This window comes from Malaclemys terrapin, chromosome 6 (assembly GCF_027887155.1).
Source record: "Malaclemys terrapin pileata isolate rMalTer1 chromosome 6, rMalTer1.hap1, whole genome shotgun sequence".
Taxonomy (NCBI): domain Eukaryota; kingdom Metazoa; phylum Chordata; order Testudines; family Emydidae; genus Malaclemys; species Malaclemys terrapin.
In genome coordinates, this window is record NC_071510.1 from 107,029,489 (window position 1) to 107,044,877 (window position 15,389).

At 34.7% G+C, this 15,389-nt stretch overlaps 1 protein-coding gene across 2 annotated transcripts in view; it reads left to right on the forward strand.

Annotated features, from left to right (window-relative positions):
• Positions 1-15,389, forward strand: part of RICTOR (RPTOR independent companion of MTOR complex 2) — a 182,060-nt gene that overhangs the window by 115,077 nt on the left and 51,594 nt on the right. For both annotated transcript variants that reach the window (XM_054032098.1, XM_054032099.1), the window contains 8 exons: positions 3,918-4,005; positions 6,059-6,149; positions 6,302-6,368; positions 6,472-6,552; positions 7,642-7,742; positions 11,093-11,255; positions 12,069-12,170; positions 14,239-14,285. In XM_054032098.1, the coding sequence (XP_053888073.1) occupies positions 3,918-4,005; positions 6,059-6,149; positions 6,302-6,368; positions 6,472-6,552; positions 7,642-7,742; positions 11,093-11,255; positions 12,069-12,170; positions 14,239-14,285 (740 nt within the window). The remainder of the gene's footprint in view (positions 1-3,917; positions 4,006-6,058; positions 6,150-6,301; positions 6,369-6,471; positions 6,553-7,641; positions 7,743-11,092; positions 11,256-12,068; positions 12,171-14,238; positions 14,286-15,389) is intronic.

Here is a 15,389-nt window from a genome sequence, read left to right on the forward strand (position 1 = left end):
AAAGATATTCTTGTACTAAAGGGAGGTGATTGAAATACTACCCTAGAAAGACATCTGGACAAATCCAGTTGCATAAGACCCAGCTTGAAAACACAATAGGCCAACCTTCATTATTAATGAATTTTATTTAAAAGATATATAGAGCCTGAGACACCCCAAGGAGCATGGCTATACCTATTTCTCTATAGTACATTCATCTTACTCCCAGAATTGACTTTCCTTTTCTATCTGATTCTAGCATGCCTAGAAGTAGCTATTGATTATACAAAATTAGCATATCATATGCCAATTATACTCCCCATAGATGCTGGTTATACTTCATTGAAGTCTTCTAGGTGGGAAGCTGAACTAAAAGATACAAAAATTTGTTGCATAGTTGATTCAGTCAACTCTAACTTCATATGAGAAAATAAGGACTCAGTTGCCTGAGATACCCTCTTTTGAGAAGCTCTGAAAGCTACTACAAGGGGTGGATGCTAAAGTATACTTCCCAAAAGGAGAGAGACTCAAGTTACCAAGGAAATAGATGATTTGGAGAGAATGCACAAGACTTGACCCAAATAGTGGGAAAAACTCCTATGTTTCCTAATCCACTCCAAATATTGACCTAATAAATGCTTATCCAGCCAAATTGAATTTACACTTGTCAGAGCCAAAGAAAGATATTATGAATGGAGAAGATAAAGGAGGTAAACTACTTTCCAGAAGACTTAAGATGGAACTATCCGGTAACAATATTTCTTCTATATTACCAGGAAATGGGAGTGTCATCTTTGAACTAATAGATATAAATAATAATTCTCTCAAGCTTTCATATAAATCAGTCAACCAGTTTGACGCTAACAAATTTGATCATTTTGTTGAAGCCTTGCCTTTTAATATAACTTCAGAACAAATGTTTGACAAAGATTTCTCAACACAAGAGATTGAACATACTATAAAAAAAAAAAAAGTCTGGAAAGGCTCCTGCAAAGGATCAAGTATCAGGGGGTAGCCGTGTTAGTCTGTATCTACAAAAACAACAAGGAATCTGGTGGCGCCTTAAAGACTAACAGATTTATTTGGGCATAAGCTTTCGTGGGTAAAAACCTCACTTCAGATGCATCTGAAGAAGTGAGGTTTTTACCCACGAAAGCTTATGCCCAAATAAATCTGTTAGTCCTGGAATGGATGACATTCTGGAAGATTTCTACAAAACACTTTGTAATCAGTTATCTTCTATTCTTTCAAAGGTCTTTACTGGAACAGTCCAAAAAGAAGCCATGTCTTGTGAAATGACAACTGCTTTATTTATTTTAATACTGAAGAAGAGCAAAGACAGTTGCAACTGTGTCGGCTTCTGCCCATATCTCTGTTGAATACAGATTGCAAAATAATTGTAAAAATTTTTGCTATATAACTAAACACCATCATTCCATCAGCCTGGTTTCATTAAAGGAAGATTGACTTGATCCAGCAAGCTCATATGTCAGAAATTTCCTCTATAGCTTTCTCTAGATGCTGAGAAGGTCTTTGACAGGGTTGAATGGACTTATCCATGGCTGTTCTTTTAAAAAATGAATAAATAAAAATTGAATTTGATCCAATATTCCTGAACTGGATTAGTGTATTCTACACGTCTCCCTTGTTTCACTGTCAACTAATGGATTTTTTTCTCCAGGATTTCAACTAGAAAATAGGACAACAAAGTTGTCCTCTGTCGTCTCTCCTTTCTTTGACTCTCTCAAACCAATGCTGTGTACGTTATCAGTTCTCAGTCATTGAAGGTGTGAACCGGGAAGAACAAAATCAGTTTATATGCTGATGAAATGTTTGTACTTTTTGAAGAATCCATCCTCATCTGTTCCATAATTGATGTAGTTGACATTTTTGGAGAGATCTCTGGTTTTCTCATTAATTGGAGTGAATGACAAGCAATGGATGTATCCAAAAGATTAGACCCGTCTCAATTTCAGTATTCTCAATTTCAAATATACAAGGAAATCACTTACTTAAGTGTTAAGATTTGTCCTAATCTTCTGAAAATTGTTTAAGTATGCACTATATATTTAAACAAACTTCTAAGGTTGCAGCGAGATGGTGTCTTGTCCTGTCATCTTTACTGTGGAAAACAGAAATAGCCAAAATAAATGTTTTCCCAGGATTGATTTATATGATTAGCCTCTTGCATTTCAAAATCTTTCCCATGCTCTTTGTTCAAATAAAAATAGGTGTATTATGCAGTTTATATGGGATAAAAAATTGCCTTGTGGGTGTCACAAGACCCTGAAATACTGGGCAACTGGAGGTATGGGATAGCCAGATTTGTATTTATATTATATAGTATTCCAAATGCGTTCTATTTTAAGGTGGTTCACATCCAGTGGTGGCTCTGTATATGTATCGGCTTGGTTTTAGATTTTAAAAAAAAGCGTAGTTTATGCCATTTGGAGTCTATCCGTACCCTTAAGGAAAAATCCAGTCTTTGCTTCTACATGGGGCATACTGCAATACGTTACAGCATCCAGTCTTACTTATTTTCTGTATCACTATAGGATAACCCGCACCTCAGGATCAGGGCCAACTCCATGCTTAAGACCATTTGGATAGAAAAAGGATTAACAAAAATTGAAGATGATCAACTGATTTTCTATTACATGTGTGACATATACCAGCCACTGCTGTCTCTCAGTTCCTTCTTGACTATGCTCAAGGATTTATACACTGATAGGGAACAATTGGTCTGTTTTAACTCTCTCTCCTCTAGGTGAACATGTTAAGAAATAAGGAAACAAGTCACTGTGTAGGAATGACTTCTAGATGGCTTAATGTTTTGCAGTATCCTCTCACAGAAAATTGGAAAAAGAACTTAGCCTTACTGTCGCAACAGAAATCTGGAAAGATATCTGGCTTAATGTGAAAGATATTTCAAGTCCTTGCTATTCTTCCAGAGCAAGATATTAAACAGGTGCTACTGGACTCCAGACTCTTTAAGGCTAGATTAGCAATGCAGAGTGAGTGTTGGAGACCATGCCAACCTTTCGCATATCCTCTAGACCTCTCAAACATGTTACGGAATATTATATATACTGTGTGTGTGTGTGTGTGTGTGTGTGTGTGTGTATGTATATGTGTATATATATATATATATATATATATGAGCGTTCTCTCAAAAACATTGTCACTATTTTCCCTTCTCCAAACTTGTGTATTTTAGGGGTGCTGGATGAGTTGGAATGATTTAACATTAAAAAATGGTTTGTAGTATCGCTTCTTGGCTCTCTATGAGCTGAGGGGTGAAAACATTGTCTACAATTCTAGTGGCCAGAAGAAGTTACTTTTAGAAAATCTGCAGTTTCCCCCTTCATACACAGATTGGCTGAGTGAGCTCTCTACTACTGCATTATTGGGAAAAAATGACTCTAATATTAACACTTGGAAAAATATGAGGATGTCTAGTCACACATGAAACTATTGCACACCTTTGAAGCTTAGTACATATTAGATCCTGATATTCGTAGGCTGTGTTCTCACTTATTTATTTAGTCACTGCATGACCTTTATGAGTTCAGGATTTTTTTGTTTTGTTTTGGGGTTTAATTGGTTTTTGGTTTTTTTTTTTTTTTTTACAGGTTTAGCAAATTATGAACATTGAACTTTAAATGCTACTTCCTCCTTTGTATGTGTTTTGGTTTCATTATATTGCCTTCTTTATATAAAAACAATAAAAATAAAGTTTAAAAATAAAAAGTGAAGACAAATTGAGTGTAACAGTTTTTGCTGCTTGATAGCCTGCTTCAAATAGTTATATTTGAATATATTTTTCATTTTGGATAACTTTCTAACTTTCAAGATAGTGACTTTTTCTACTAGCTTTAAAGTGAAGTTCAGGTTTCTAATAGCTTGTGAAAATAAATATTTTCCTTTTGTATTTGTAGCGAGGTCTACTTGAGGTTCTTTATGATATATTTCGCCTTCCTCTCCCTGTTGTGACAGAAGAATTCATAGAAGCACTTCTCAGTGTAGGTAGGTATTAAGAATCAGTGCACAGTACAGGTCATCCTACTTATTTAATTCTTCTAAAATTTGAGTCTTTTTGTCATTTAATTTGTTTTTAAAAAATACTTGTTTAAAAATTGGCTTGTTTCCAGCTGTTGATTACTTTCAAGTGTATCTCCATTGTTCTGGCTTTTGTTGATTTTATTACTACATTAGCTATAAAAGTAGTACAGGAGATGTACTGGGGGCAATTAATCTTAAGACACCAGGTAAATGTATTGCTGTAGGTTAATAGGATACTTTGACTGTAGACAAGGAGTTATCAAAAGTTAGGTCAGAGTCAGAGAAATCTATAGTTGATATCTATTATTGGGAGGGTGGGGAATGTTGTAGGATTGTATCCTATTGCATAAGAGAATTCATCTTTAATAATGTGAATTCTTGCTGCTATCAGTGGTACATTTCACTTTTTAAACATATTTCAAATAAGTCTAATTTAATATTAGTACATTTTTAGATTAATTTGTCAAATTTAAATAATAATGTTGCTGTGTAGACTTTTTTCATCTAAGATGCATTGGAGGGGTAGAATGCATTTCAGCAATACACAAGAATTCTAGATGAGTTAAGTTTTACTAGGCTAGTTATATAATTTCAAAGAACATCACCTCTGAAATGCGTCATTGCTGCTAATGTTATTTAAGGGTATTATCACCCATGACAACCTCTGGCTAGCATTTTGACTGTTTAAAACAGCGTTTTAAAGTAATCTTTGATTTTTCTAAACATCTGACTTTAATCAGTTTTCTGTTTGTTGCATTTTTTCTACACAGCAAATAGACTTAATCTTTGTTTCCAATGCCTTTACAAATATAAAAATGAAGAGGAGTCCTTGTGGCACCTTAGAGACTAACCAATTTATTTGGGCATAAGCTTTTGTGGGCTAGAACCCACTTCATCAGATGCATGAAGTGGAAAATACAGGAGCAGATATAAATAAATACATGAAAGGATGGGAGTTGCCTTACCAAATGTGAGGTCAGTCTAATGAGACAATTCACTGAACAGCAGGATGCCAAGGGAGGAAAGATAACTTTTGAAGTGGTAATGAGAGTGGCCCATTTCAGACAGTTGACAAGAAGGTATGAGTAACAGTAGGGGGGAAATTAGTATTGGGGAAAATAGGTTTAGGTTTTGTAATGACCCAACCACTCCCAGTCTTTATTCAGGTCTAATCTGATGGTGTCCAGTTTGCAAATTAATTCCAGTTCTGCAATTTCAAGTTGGAGTCTGTTTTTGAAGGGTTTTTTTGGTTGAAGAATTTCCACTTTTAGCTCTGTTACTGAGTGACCAGAGGGATTGAAGTGTTCTCCTACTGTTTTTTGAATGTTATGATTCCTGTGCAGTGTCAAATGTCCTTTCACTGAGTGGTACTAGTTTTATGTCAGGAGTAGCCACGCTCTCCTGCAACTCTGTAGAAGCAGCCTCTCCTTTGTTTTTCACTGCAGGAGTATGGACTCAGGAGGACGGGCAGAGGACAGGAAGTAGCTTCTCCCTTCTACCCTGCAGTAGTGTACAGTTTTCCCAGCCTCCCAAGTTAAATCTTGGGCAGAGTTGCTGACTAAAGCTTGGTCTAGATTACAAAATTCTGTTGTCTGACACACACTTTAGCAGTCAGTGTATAGTAGAACAAATCATGCTCATATTGTTAGCAATACTACTTCTCTGCAGTCTGAGAACTGGTGCTCATGTATAATATACATTCTGAGCTATAAGTCTCTTTTAGTTGATCCAGTAAAAGATATTACTTCAGCCACCTTGTGTGTCTCATATTACATTTTAGTTAGTCTTAATTATGGTATTTGCGAATTACAAGTTCAGTGCTGTATTAAAGTGAAGACTGTGAAAATCATATTTGTACTGATTTGGTCTACACTGGAGATTAGAAGAAACAAACAAAACCACTTATTGTTGCTAATGTAATGAATAATTTATTCTAATAAATGCGACTGCAGATATTAAAATGACCCTTTAAAGTTAAATGTTACAATTACTGATGTCCACATTTTTCTTGCTCTAGATCCAAGTCGGTTTCAGGACTGTTGGAGACTCTCTGATGGTTTTGTAGCAGCTGAATCTAAAACTATATTACCCCATCGAGCCAGATCAAGGTAGCATTTTGTGACTGAAACTGGATGATTGTTGTGGTATTGTTTGTGACACAAGCTATATTGTTTTCTAATTTTTATAATGAAAAATAAAAACAGAAGAAGAAACTACACATTTTACATTGTGTGCATGTTTTGTTTTGTTTTTTCTTCAGACCTGACCTCATGGATAATTATTTGGCTTTGGTGCTTTCAGCTTTTATTACTAATGGACTTTTAGAAGTAAGTGCAGAGTTTAAGGTAGAATGATCATTTCCTCAAAATAATACTAAAATATGTTTACATTAAATGCAGCTATTTCAGTACATTTTTACTTTTCTTTAAGGGTCTGGTTGAGGTAATTACAAGCAGTGATGACCATGTGTCTGTTAGAGCAACAATCCTGTTAGGAGAACTTTTGCACATGGTAAGTCAGGGTTTATTGTTAATTATAGATAGGATTGGTAGTGTCACATATTGTTAAGCTTGCCTTAACCATGAGACCAGCTTTTCTCTTCCTGCAGTCCTTTGTTTCATTCACTACACACCTTACAACTTCTGCAACAAATAAAGGGGGAGGGAGGAGTCCTACAGACAACGTTTTTCATCCCAGAGCAGGTCCATCCTGTGTGCTGAATGAGGCAAAGGCCCTGTGGAAAAAATAGTATGTAATTAAAGGCTTTGTCATAGTGCATACACCCATGGTGAGTGCGGGCGGGGATGTGTGTGAAGGGGGAGTGAGTAAATTATGGTTTGACGGGCAACCCTGCATTCTAGTATTTTCTAATTTTGGTGCTTGACTTTGAATCTTAATAATAATCTTATGACAGAGATATTTGTGTGTAAGCCTTTAAGATTTATTCTGAATGGATTAAATTCTTTACCATTCTGGACAATAGGGTTTGACCCTTATTTCAACACTTGAAGAAATATTTTTGTGCACCTTCATCGTTGCGGCATCCGCAACAACATTTTTGGCAGCCAAATCTTTAGAGTATTCCATAGGGTCACTAGCAACTGAAAACCTCTCATTTCTCTTTCATATTTTTTCCTGAGTATTGTTACAAGTATCATCATGGTATTCATACTACAGTAGAAAGGAATATTTTTTGCTATCTTTCATTTTATTTACTTTGGGCATTTGACAACATTTTGTATTACCATTTTCACTGTTTAATTTGATTGTAAAACCACAAGTTAACAGGAGACTTCAGAGGCAAGTGCAGTCTCTAGAACTATTTTAAATGCTTTTTACCAAATGTGGTATATTTCAAGGTTGTGTCTTTTTAGTAAAGAAGTCTTAATGTAATGGGAATCTGTAATCATGTATAAGAAAGTGTTCTAACATAGAGCTGTGTTATATGAAAAGGGCAAATGGAGCCATATTGTGTCATTGTTTTGCATAGGAAAGTTGTGTTAAAGTCAGTGGGATTTTTGTGGGATATGGCTGAAAAAGTATAATATTGATGAATAGCTAGACCTAGTTTTTAATAACAAATAAATATATCTCTTTCAGGCAAACACAATCCTTCCTCATTCACATAGCCATCACTTGCACTGCTTACCAACGCTAATGAATATGGCAGCATCATTTGATATCCTGAAGGAGAAAAGACTGTAAGCATATTATGTTGTACTAAGATACTGAGAATGTGTGAACATATACAATATATATTTATTACAGTTAAAAACTGTTTTTTTTAAGTGTGCATACATAAATGTGTTTTTACCCTTACTGGATTTATGTCTGTAGTTATTAATGGTTAGTACATATATGCAGTACAGGTAAATATTGTTTCAGTGTACAGCACATAAGTTCCAAAATTGCAATATAGTGACCATAATTAATCCTGAAATTCAGACCAAATTGGAAGAAAGATTTTGAGGAGTAAGTTTGTCGTATCAAAACTGCTTCGCATCAGGTATTACAAGAATTATTTTTACAAGGCAGTTCATATTACTAAGAAGAAATTATTATTATTAATTTATTAATTCATATAATAATAATATCGGACCAAACAGTATAAACCACATTACTTGAGATGTGTTCTGAATTTTGTCTCCCTTAAGTGTTTTGAAGTGGTTTAGTGTTTAACTTTCTGGAAAGGTTAAGCCTTTAAAATTAGGAATGACTGTGCAAAAAACTTGCCTTAGCCAATGTTTAACTCTAGCTATATTAATTAGTAATTTGTTAAATTTATGAAGCATTAATAGCAAAATTAAAAACTGAAGTTCAATGTTAGACTTTCTCTGAAAACTCAGGAACTAGAAATGAAAATGCTCAGTCTCAAAAAGACTTTGACTTTCCAAAAGACAGTGATTTAAAAAACCCAGAAAAATAGCTTCTGTCTCCTGCTACAGCTTCTTTTGTTCGGAGCTTCCACTCATTTTCAAAATGTTTCTTGTGCTGTAGGTCTGTTTAAACATGAGGCGCAAACAAAGCAGAAGCTTCAAACAATTACCACTGCATTTGATGGAGCAGACATACTGTATTTGCTAGTAGTTACACACTAATCATAGATTTTTTTTTTTTGTCTGGCACTGTCCACAATAATGAATTGAGAGCTATATGCCAGCAACACTGACTAAAACTAAATATCTATAAAAGCTGTTTATTCCTCACAGTAAATATGAAAGAAGAAAATTAATTAAATGTTTACGATTTTTTACTAAAATTTCACTTTTTTGCCGTTCAATTTCAGAAGAGTAAATTTTTGCAGGTAGTGTATTTTATTCATGACAGAAGTCAGATTAATTGGAATATTTATTCCAAATTTCTATAATTTGCCTATCCATAACTCTAGATGCTTTTACATTGAGTATGCTTAAGTATTATGTCCTCCACAAAGCTAAACAATTTTGTAGTAAATTGTGCAAAGTATTGTAGTCATTATTTGTGATTGTTCAATATTATTCTCAGTATTATTTTTGTGTTTTTATTTGTGATGGTTCAGGTTATTCTCAGTATTATTTTTTATCTGGCTTTTCAAATTTGTATCCAGTGATGATAAAACCAGGAAAGAAATTCCTTGATATTTTACTTTCTCCATTGTGCTTTTAATGATAAACACTGAATTATTTTTAAATTACTGTTGTAAAATTTTTGGTGCTAAGTTTGATGGCTGTAGGTGGTATCATAAATACTAAAAATAAAGATTTCTAAGAAGATTTCCAAGGTCTTATTGAAAGGCTTGAGTACAATTTGGCAAGAATGTTAACTGCTAACTAAGTTGTACATATTGAGGGTGGGGGTGGGGATTCTTTTTTATGTGCTTATAATTTTGCCTATATTTCTTTTGCATTGCAAGAGTGGTTAGTATGAAGAAAGCCGTAGAAAGTCTTATAGTGATGACACATTTGTGAAAGTATGAATATTGAATGTCTAAAAATTCTGCTGAAAGTAAAAAAAAAAAAAAAATAAATAAAAAATAAAAAAATAAAATAAAAATAAAAATTAAAAAAATCCACAAAATGGTTTTAATTTAAATGTTGGACTGTTATAAAAGTGGTGAAATTCAAATTTTAATCTGTTAATGTTGGACTTAAGTGGATGCCAGGGAAGGAATAGAAGATCTGTAGCAGTAACTGGTAACTTTCACACTTGGTCAGGACAGTGGGTGAGGAGAGGAACTGAAGAATAGAAATGGCACACCTCCACACTTTAGCTTACAATTTTTCTCCCTTTTGCCCCCTCTGAAAATAATTCAGAGGGTCAACGGCATCATTAGCCACTTAACTCCATTTCTCCCTACCTGTCTCTACTGAAGAAATATAGTGTTACTGATATGACATCTGTTATATCTGGGGACCCTAACCATGTCAGCACCGTCTGTATTGTCTTGATCTAGGAGTTCCAAAGTTACAATTTTGTGAGTGTAGTTATCCATCAAATAACACTTGTATTAAAAGTTGTTTTTAAAAAAAAAAAAAAAAAAGTACACCTCTACCCCGATATAACACGACCCGATATAACATGAATTCGGATAAAACGCGGTAAAGCAGTGCTCCGGGGGGGCGGGGCTGCGCACTCCGGTGGATCAAAGCACGTTCGATATAACGCGGTAAGATTTTTTGGCTCCCAAGGACAGTGTTATATTGAGGTAAAGGTGTAGATGAAAATATCTCCTAAGTAGGGAACAGTGTATATCCAAGTATTACAACCATATCTATTAGTGCTGGTATTCTTAGGATTGCTGTACTTTTTAAAAGCACCCACAAAAAAGCTCCCAAACCATCCTTTTCAAGCATTTGTAAAACTTGTAATCAATGCACACCATTAGGTCTTATCTCTAGGCAAGTGGTATGTCTCCCTAGTTCTTAGTCTAGGTCTACACTATGGGGGGGTTGACCTAAGATACGCAACTTCAGCTACGCTAGTCGCGTAGCTGAAGTTGCGTATTTTAGGTCGACTTACCTGGCTGCGAGGACAGCGGCAAGTCGACCGCTGCCGCTCCCCCTTCGACTCCGCTTCCGCCTCTCGCTGCAGTGGCGTTCCGGAGTCGACGGCAGAGCCATTGGGGATTGATTTTATCACGTCTACACTAGACGCGATAAATCGATCCCCGATCAATCGCTACCCGCCGATCTGGCGGGTAGTGAAGACGTGCCCTCAGTGTTCAAGTTCATGATGAATATTTGATTTCGTAAGCTGTTTGATGTCTGATGCTAGTTTGATTGATTCCTGAATGGCCCATGTCCTGTTTTCCCCTTGTTTCCTATCTCTAAGATTCTCAAAACTAATTTCCCACTGAAGGTACAAGACTGGAGAGTATAAACCTATTGGAACTTGCACCTTCTAGAATTATAGGAGGACAGTAATTTGACTTTCTTTTTGAATTCAGAACAGTCATTTCTCATTGACAACTTCTTGGTTGACCCAGGCTTAATTAATACAAGACTTAGCAATGGTGGCCTGTGTTTTATTGTACTGTTGAACAGTGATAAATATCAATATTTTTCCCTACTAGACGAGCCAGTGCAGCACTAAATTGCTTAAAACGCTTTCATGAGATGAAGAAACGAGGACCTAAACCTTACAGCCTCCATTTAGATCATATTGTTCAGAAGGCAATCTCAACACACCAAAAAAGGGATCAATACCGTGTGCAGAAAGATATCTTTGTTTTAAAGGTATTTTGATTAACCATTTAACTATTAGTAAGCTTAATGTTAAATATCAGAGACTCTGAAGTTAATTTATGTTGTGATTTTTAAACCATTCTCCAGAAATCCCGATTTTTTTTTTTTTAATATTACCACTTCTGTTTTTGTTTAATCCATGATCCTTTATGCACTTTCTCTTCAGCAGCCAGATCATATAAGGGATATTGTGAGGTTTGCTTTTAACTTTAGTAAAATAAATGTAATTGCCTGTTTTGCAAACTTTTAACTTTAATAATAATAAAAATGAACATATTTGACTTTCAGAACTGGAAGGCATACTGAAAATTGAATTTACTTTTTGCTTCTTATGCTGTCTGCTACTTTGCATCTTACTGCTACTTTGCAAACCTACTGCTAAAATGTAACATACTACTTTTTCTAAGCTTTGGCAATGAAACTAAACTAGTTTGTTTAATTTCAAGACGAGTTTTTAGTCAGTTTCACTTTTAGGCTGTCATTGCGGCACCAGAATGCTGCAGTTTGAGTTGTATACACACAATAGGTTTTTGCAAAAAAGGAGGAAATGCTTTTCATTGGAATTTGTCTTCAGTTTCAAAAATGTACTATAAATTAATTTGAGGTTTAGACTTTATAATGCTTATTTCACTGCTGATAGTGTAATCTTGTTTGAGGTAGAATGCTGTTTGTCAAACATTAGTACAGTTGCAATATAATCAACAATTCATTAAACGATTGTAGATTTTATCATAAGCGTTTTTTATGTTAGGGTAAAGTGCAGCAAAGAAACTTCCTATTTTCACTTCTTTTCTAATATTCTAGGATACAGAGGAAGCACTTGTAATGAATCTTAGAGATAGTCAAGTACTTCATCATAAAGAAAACCTTGAGTGGAATTGGAATCTGATAGGGACCATACTGAAGGTGAGCAAAGAAAATTCATGATATTTTTTCAACCTATTTCATAAAAAAACGAATTTGGCTTATTTCTTATGTGAGCTTAAAGTTTGTAATATTAGAAGGAAGCTATGAGAAGATACTTCTGAAGTCGTCTCATAAAAGTAGGTTCCTGTTTGGTTTTTTTCATTAGGAGTGTTTGAATACTCTGGTATTTCTGTTTTTCAAAATGTCACCTAGTTTTTCTATTCAATTGTCTTATTCTGAATTGAAAAACAAGAATTGCACTTAGTAGACTGCTAAGGTTTCGCCTCATAAAATTGGAGAAATTTAGAAAATAAAAAACTACTAAGCCATCTGGTTAATTTTCGTTCCAATGGAGGATTTTCCATACAATATATTTTCTGGTGCTTTGTCAAACTAAATTTTAAATGCTTCAAAGGATGAAGCTTCAGATCCTCCAAAATGAAATCCCATTTTGTTTTTTGCTTGTATTTTAACCTGTTTAGATGCTGTTTTATTATCTCTCCGTATTCATTGGTGATTTTAAGTTAGTACCTCAAATATAAATTATTTGGTATTTACCCATTTTAGATTATTAATAAAAACCCAATTTAGCACATATCCCTGCAACTCCCCACCTAAATACCATTAGAATCATAGAAATCCCACATGGAAGGGACCTCAGGAGGTCATCTAGTCCAACCCCCTGCTCAAAGCAGGGCCAATCCCCAGACAGATTTTTGCCCCAGATCCCTAAATGGCCCCCTCAAAGATTGAACTCACAACTCTGGGTTTAGCAAGCCAATGCTCAAACCAGAGCTATCCCTCCCCAATTCACATTGCCATTTATCCTTACCCTTAGGTGAAGGGTCTCGGATATTTCTGTCAGTGACATTGCTTGTATTCAGAACTATTCAAATATTTTAAATGATCATGCAGCACCATTAAATGCTCTGCTAAAATAAAGTACTCTCCTTAACATTAATGTTGAATTCTATTGAATGCTAATGAGGAGGGAGTGACAGGGAAATAGAGTAGACAGCTATGCACTGTTGACTTAATCACATTTATCTGATATTTTTTTACTGCTGGTATTACAAATCATTCATAGGATTGCTATAACTGAAAGTTTAGAATTTTTTCCTTTATTTTTTGTTAGCTGTTAACTTTGTGCTATCCACACTTAATGAAAAGTGATACTGACTGCATAATCAGTTGCCCTATTTCTCGTGTATTAGCATGATCATATTGCTGTCATGCCTTGCCTAGGCAGGAGGGACAATGTTCATGTGTATGTTTTTTTTCCCAGACATTGCAGGAGGGTATTTACTTGTAACAATAAAAGTACAGATGACAGGGAAGAGACAACAGGAAAGAATGAGCACAAATGGGAAGTGGTTGTTCAAAGAGGGGTGGGCTCAGGCATGCTTTGTGGTGTTCCTGGGCCTGGCCAAAAGATCCTTATAAACATCAACTGGGGAGCAGAAAAATTCTTATTAAAATACTGTTTAATAGGTGCTGTATCAAAATATTGAATTTATTCAAACTTATTAATTTTTTATTAATATAAACAATTCAAGCAGACTGTGTCCCTCTAAAATGTCTGTTTTTAAAGTTGCTGTTCATTTACAGATAAGAAAAATAAGCAGACTTGGTTTTCAATATTTTGAAATTGTATTCACTGAAATTTTGTACACGGACACAAATGGCCCACACCTCTCAACCCCAACTCCTCACCAAAGAGAAAATTGGCTTGTCCATTTAAAAAAAAAATAACATTTTAAAATGTTTCCAGACTTGATAACCATTAATTTTATATTTTTAAACAGCCAGAACCATGAGTGAGTAACTGTGTTCAACTGTGCATCTAACTGAAAGAAAATAAAGATGTGATGACACTTTGTTACTGGAATGAAAGCATTCTTCAGCAGTTTCTTTAGATTCTTTCACACACAAACAGAATAACTAATGAGAAATTTTTAAATAGTAACTGACGCATCTGTGTCAATATATAGAAGTGAAGAAATTTTAGTGAATTTATTCAACACTGATGTACAAGTCTTACATAATGCCATATCTGTTCTTTATCTAGTGGCCAAATGTAAATCTAAGGAACTATAAAGATGAACAGTTGCACAGGTATGTAACACTTATTTAGACTTCCTGTGGAAAAATTTGAAATATTTCAATCAGCTATTCCTTGGAAATGCAACATTTCTAAATTCTACTCTGTATATGAGCTGTGAAAATGAAATGTAGGCAATTAAGTTGTAAAGGTTAAATAAAAGGAGCCATTTATGTATGCTAAGAGTTATTTTCTGTACAAATATATTTATCCCTTAAAACAGAAGGATATCAACTAGCCAAACACACTTCATTACATTTTAAACCTCAAAAGATTATATTTTCACTATTTCTTCAATTTAGTGTTTGGTGGCAACATTTTGAGAAACATTCCAGAGTAAAACAAACCTGGTCACTATACCAGCTGGTACCATAAAACAAAACAAAAGGGTGAAGATTTTTTTTTAAAGAAAAAAGCAACAATTTTGAAATCAAGTGTAGGTGTTTTTTAAGAACTAAAAGCTCTAACACGAAGTGCAGTGTTTTTCATCTACATTTATAATCTTTGGAACAAGGGAATTTTTCTTTTATCACTTCTACTCCCAGCTTCAAGTGTTAGTAAATATCTTTGGGATGTCACTCATAATGTAGACCTAAGACATTGATCTGAATAAACAGTCTTTTAGTTTTCCTCATTTTGCCAAGATTGACAGGATATTTTTCTGTAGACTTGCGAGGAAAACCTACTGCTAAGATGCAACCTTAAGGACTACACCAGGGGTCGGCAACCTTTCAGAAGCGGTGTGCCGAGTCTTCATTTATTCACTCTAATTTAAGGTTTCGCGTGCCAGTAATACATTTGAATGTTTTTAGAAGGTCTCTTTTTATAAGTCTATAATATATAACTAAATTATTGTTGTATGTAAAGTAAATAAAGTTTTAAAAATGTATAAGAAGCTTCATTTAAAATTAAATTTAAAATGCAGAGCCCCCTGGACCGGTGGCCAGGACCTGAGCAGTGTGAGTGCCATAGGTTGCCTACCCCTGCACTACACCTTGCTCTGACCTCTTAATTTCTTTTAGTAAAAATAATCAGACTACTTTTTAAGTGGAAATGTAAAAATGGATTGCTACCCTCTACATTCTGTCCTAAACATGAGTGGTGGTGGTGTGATAATC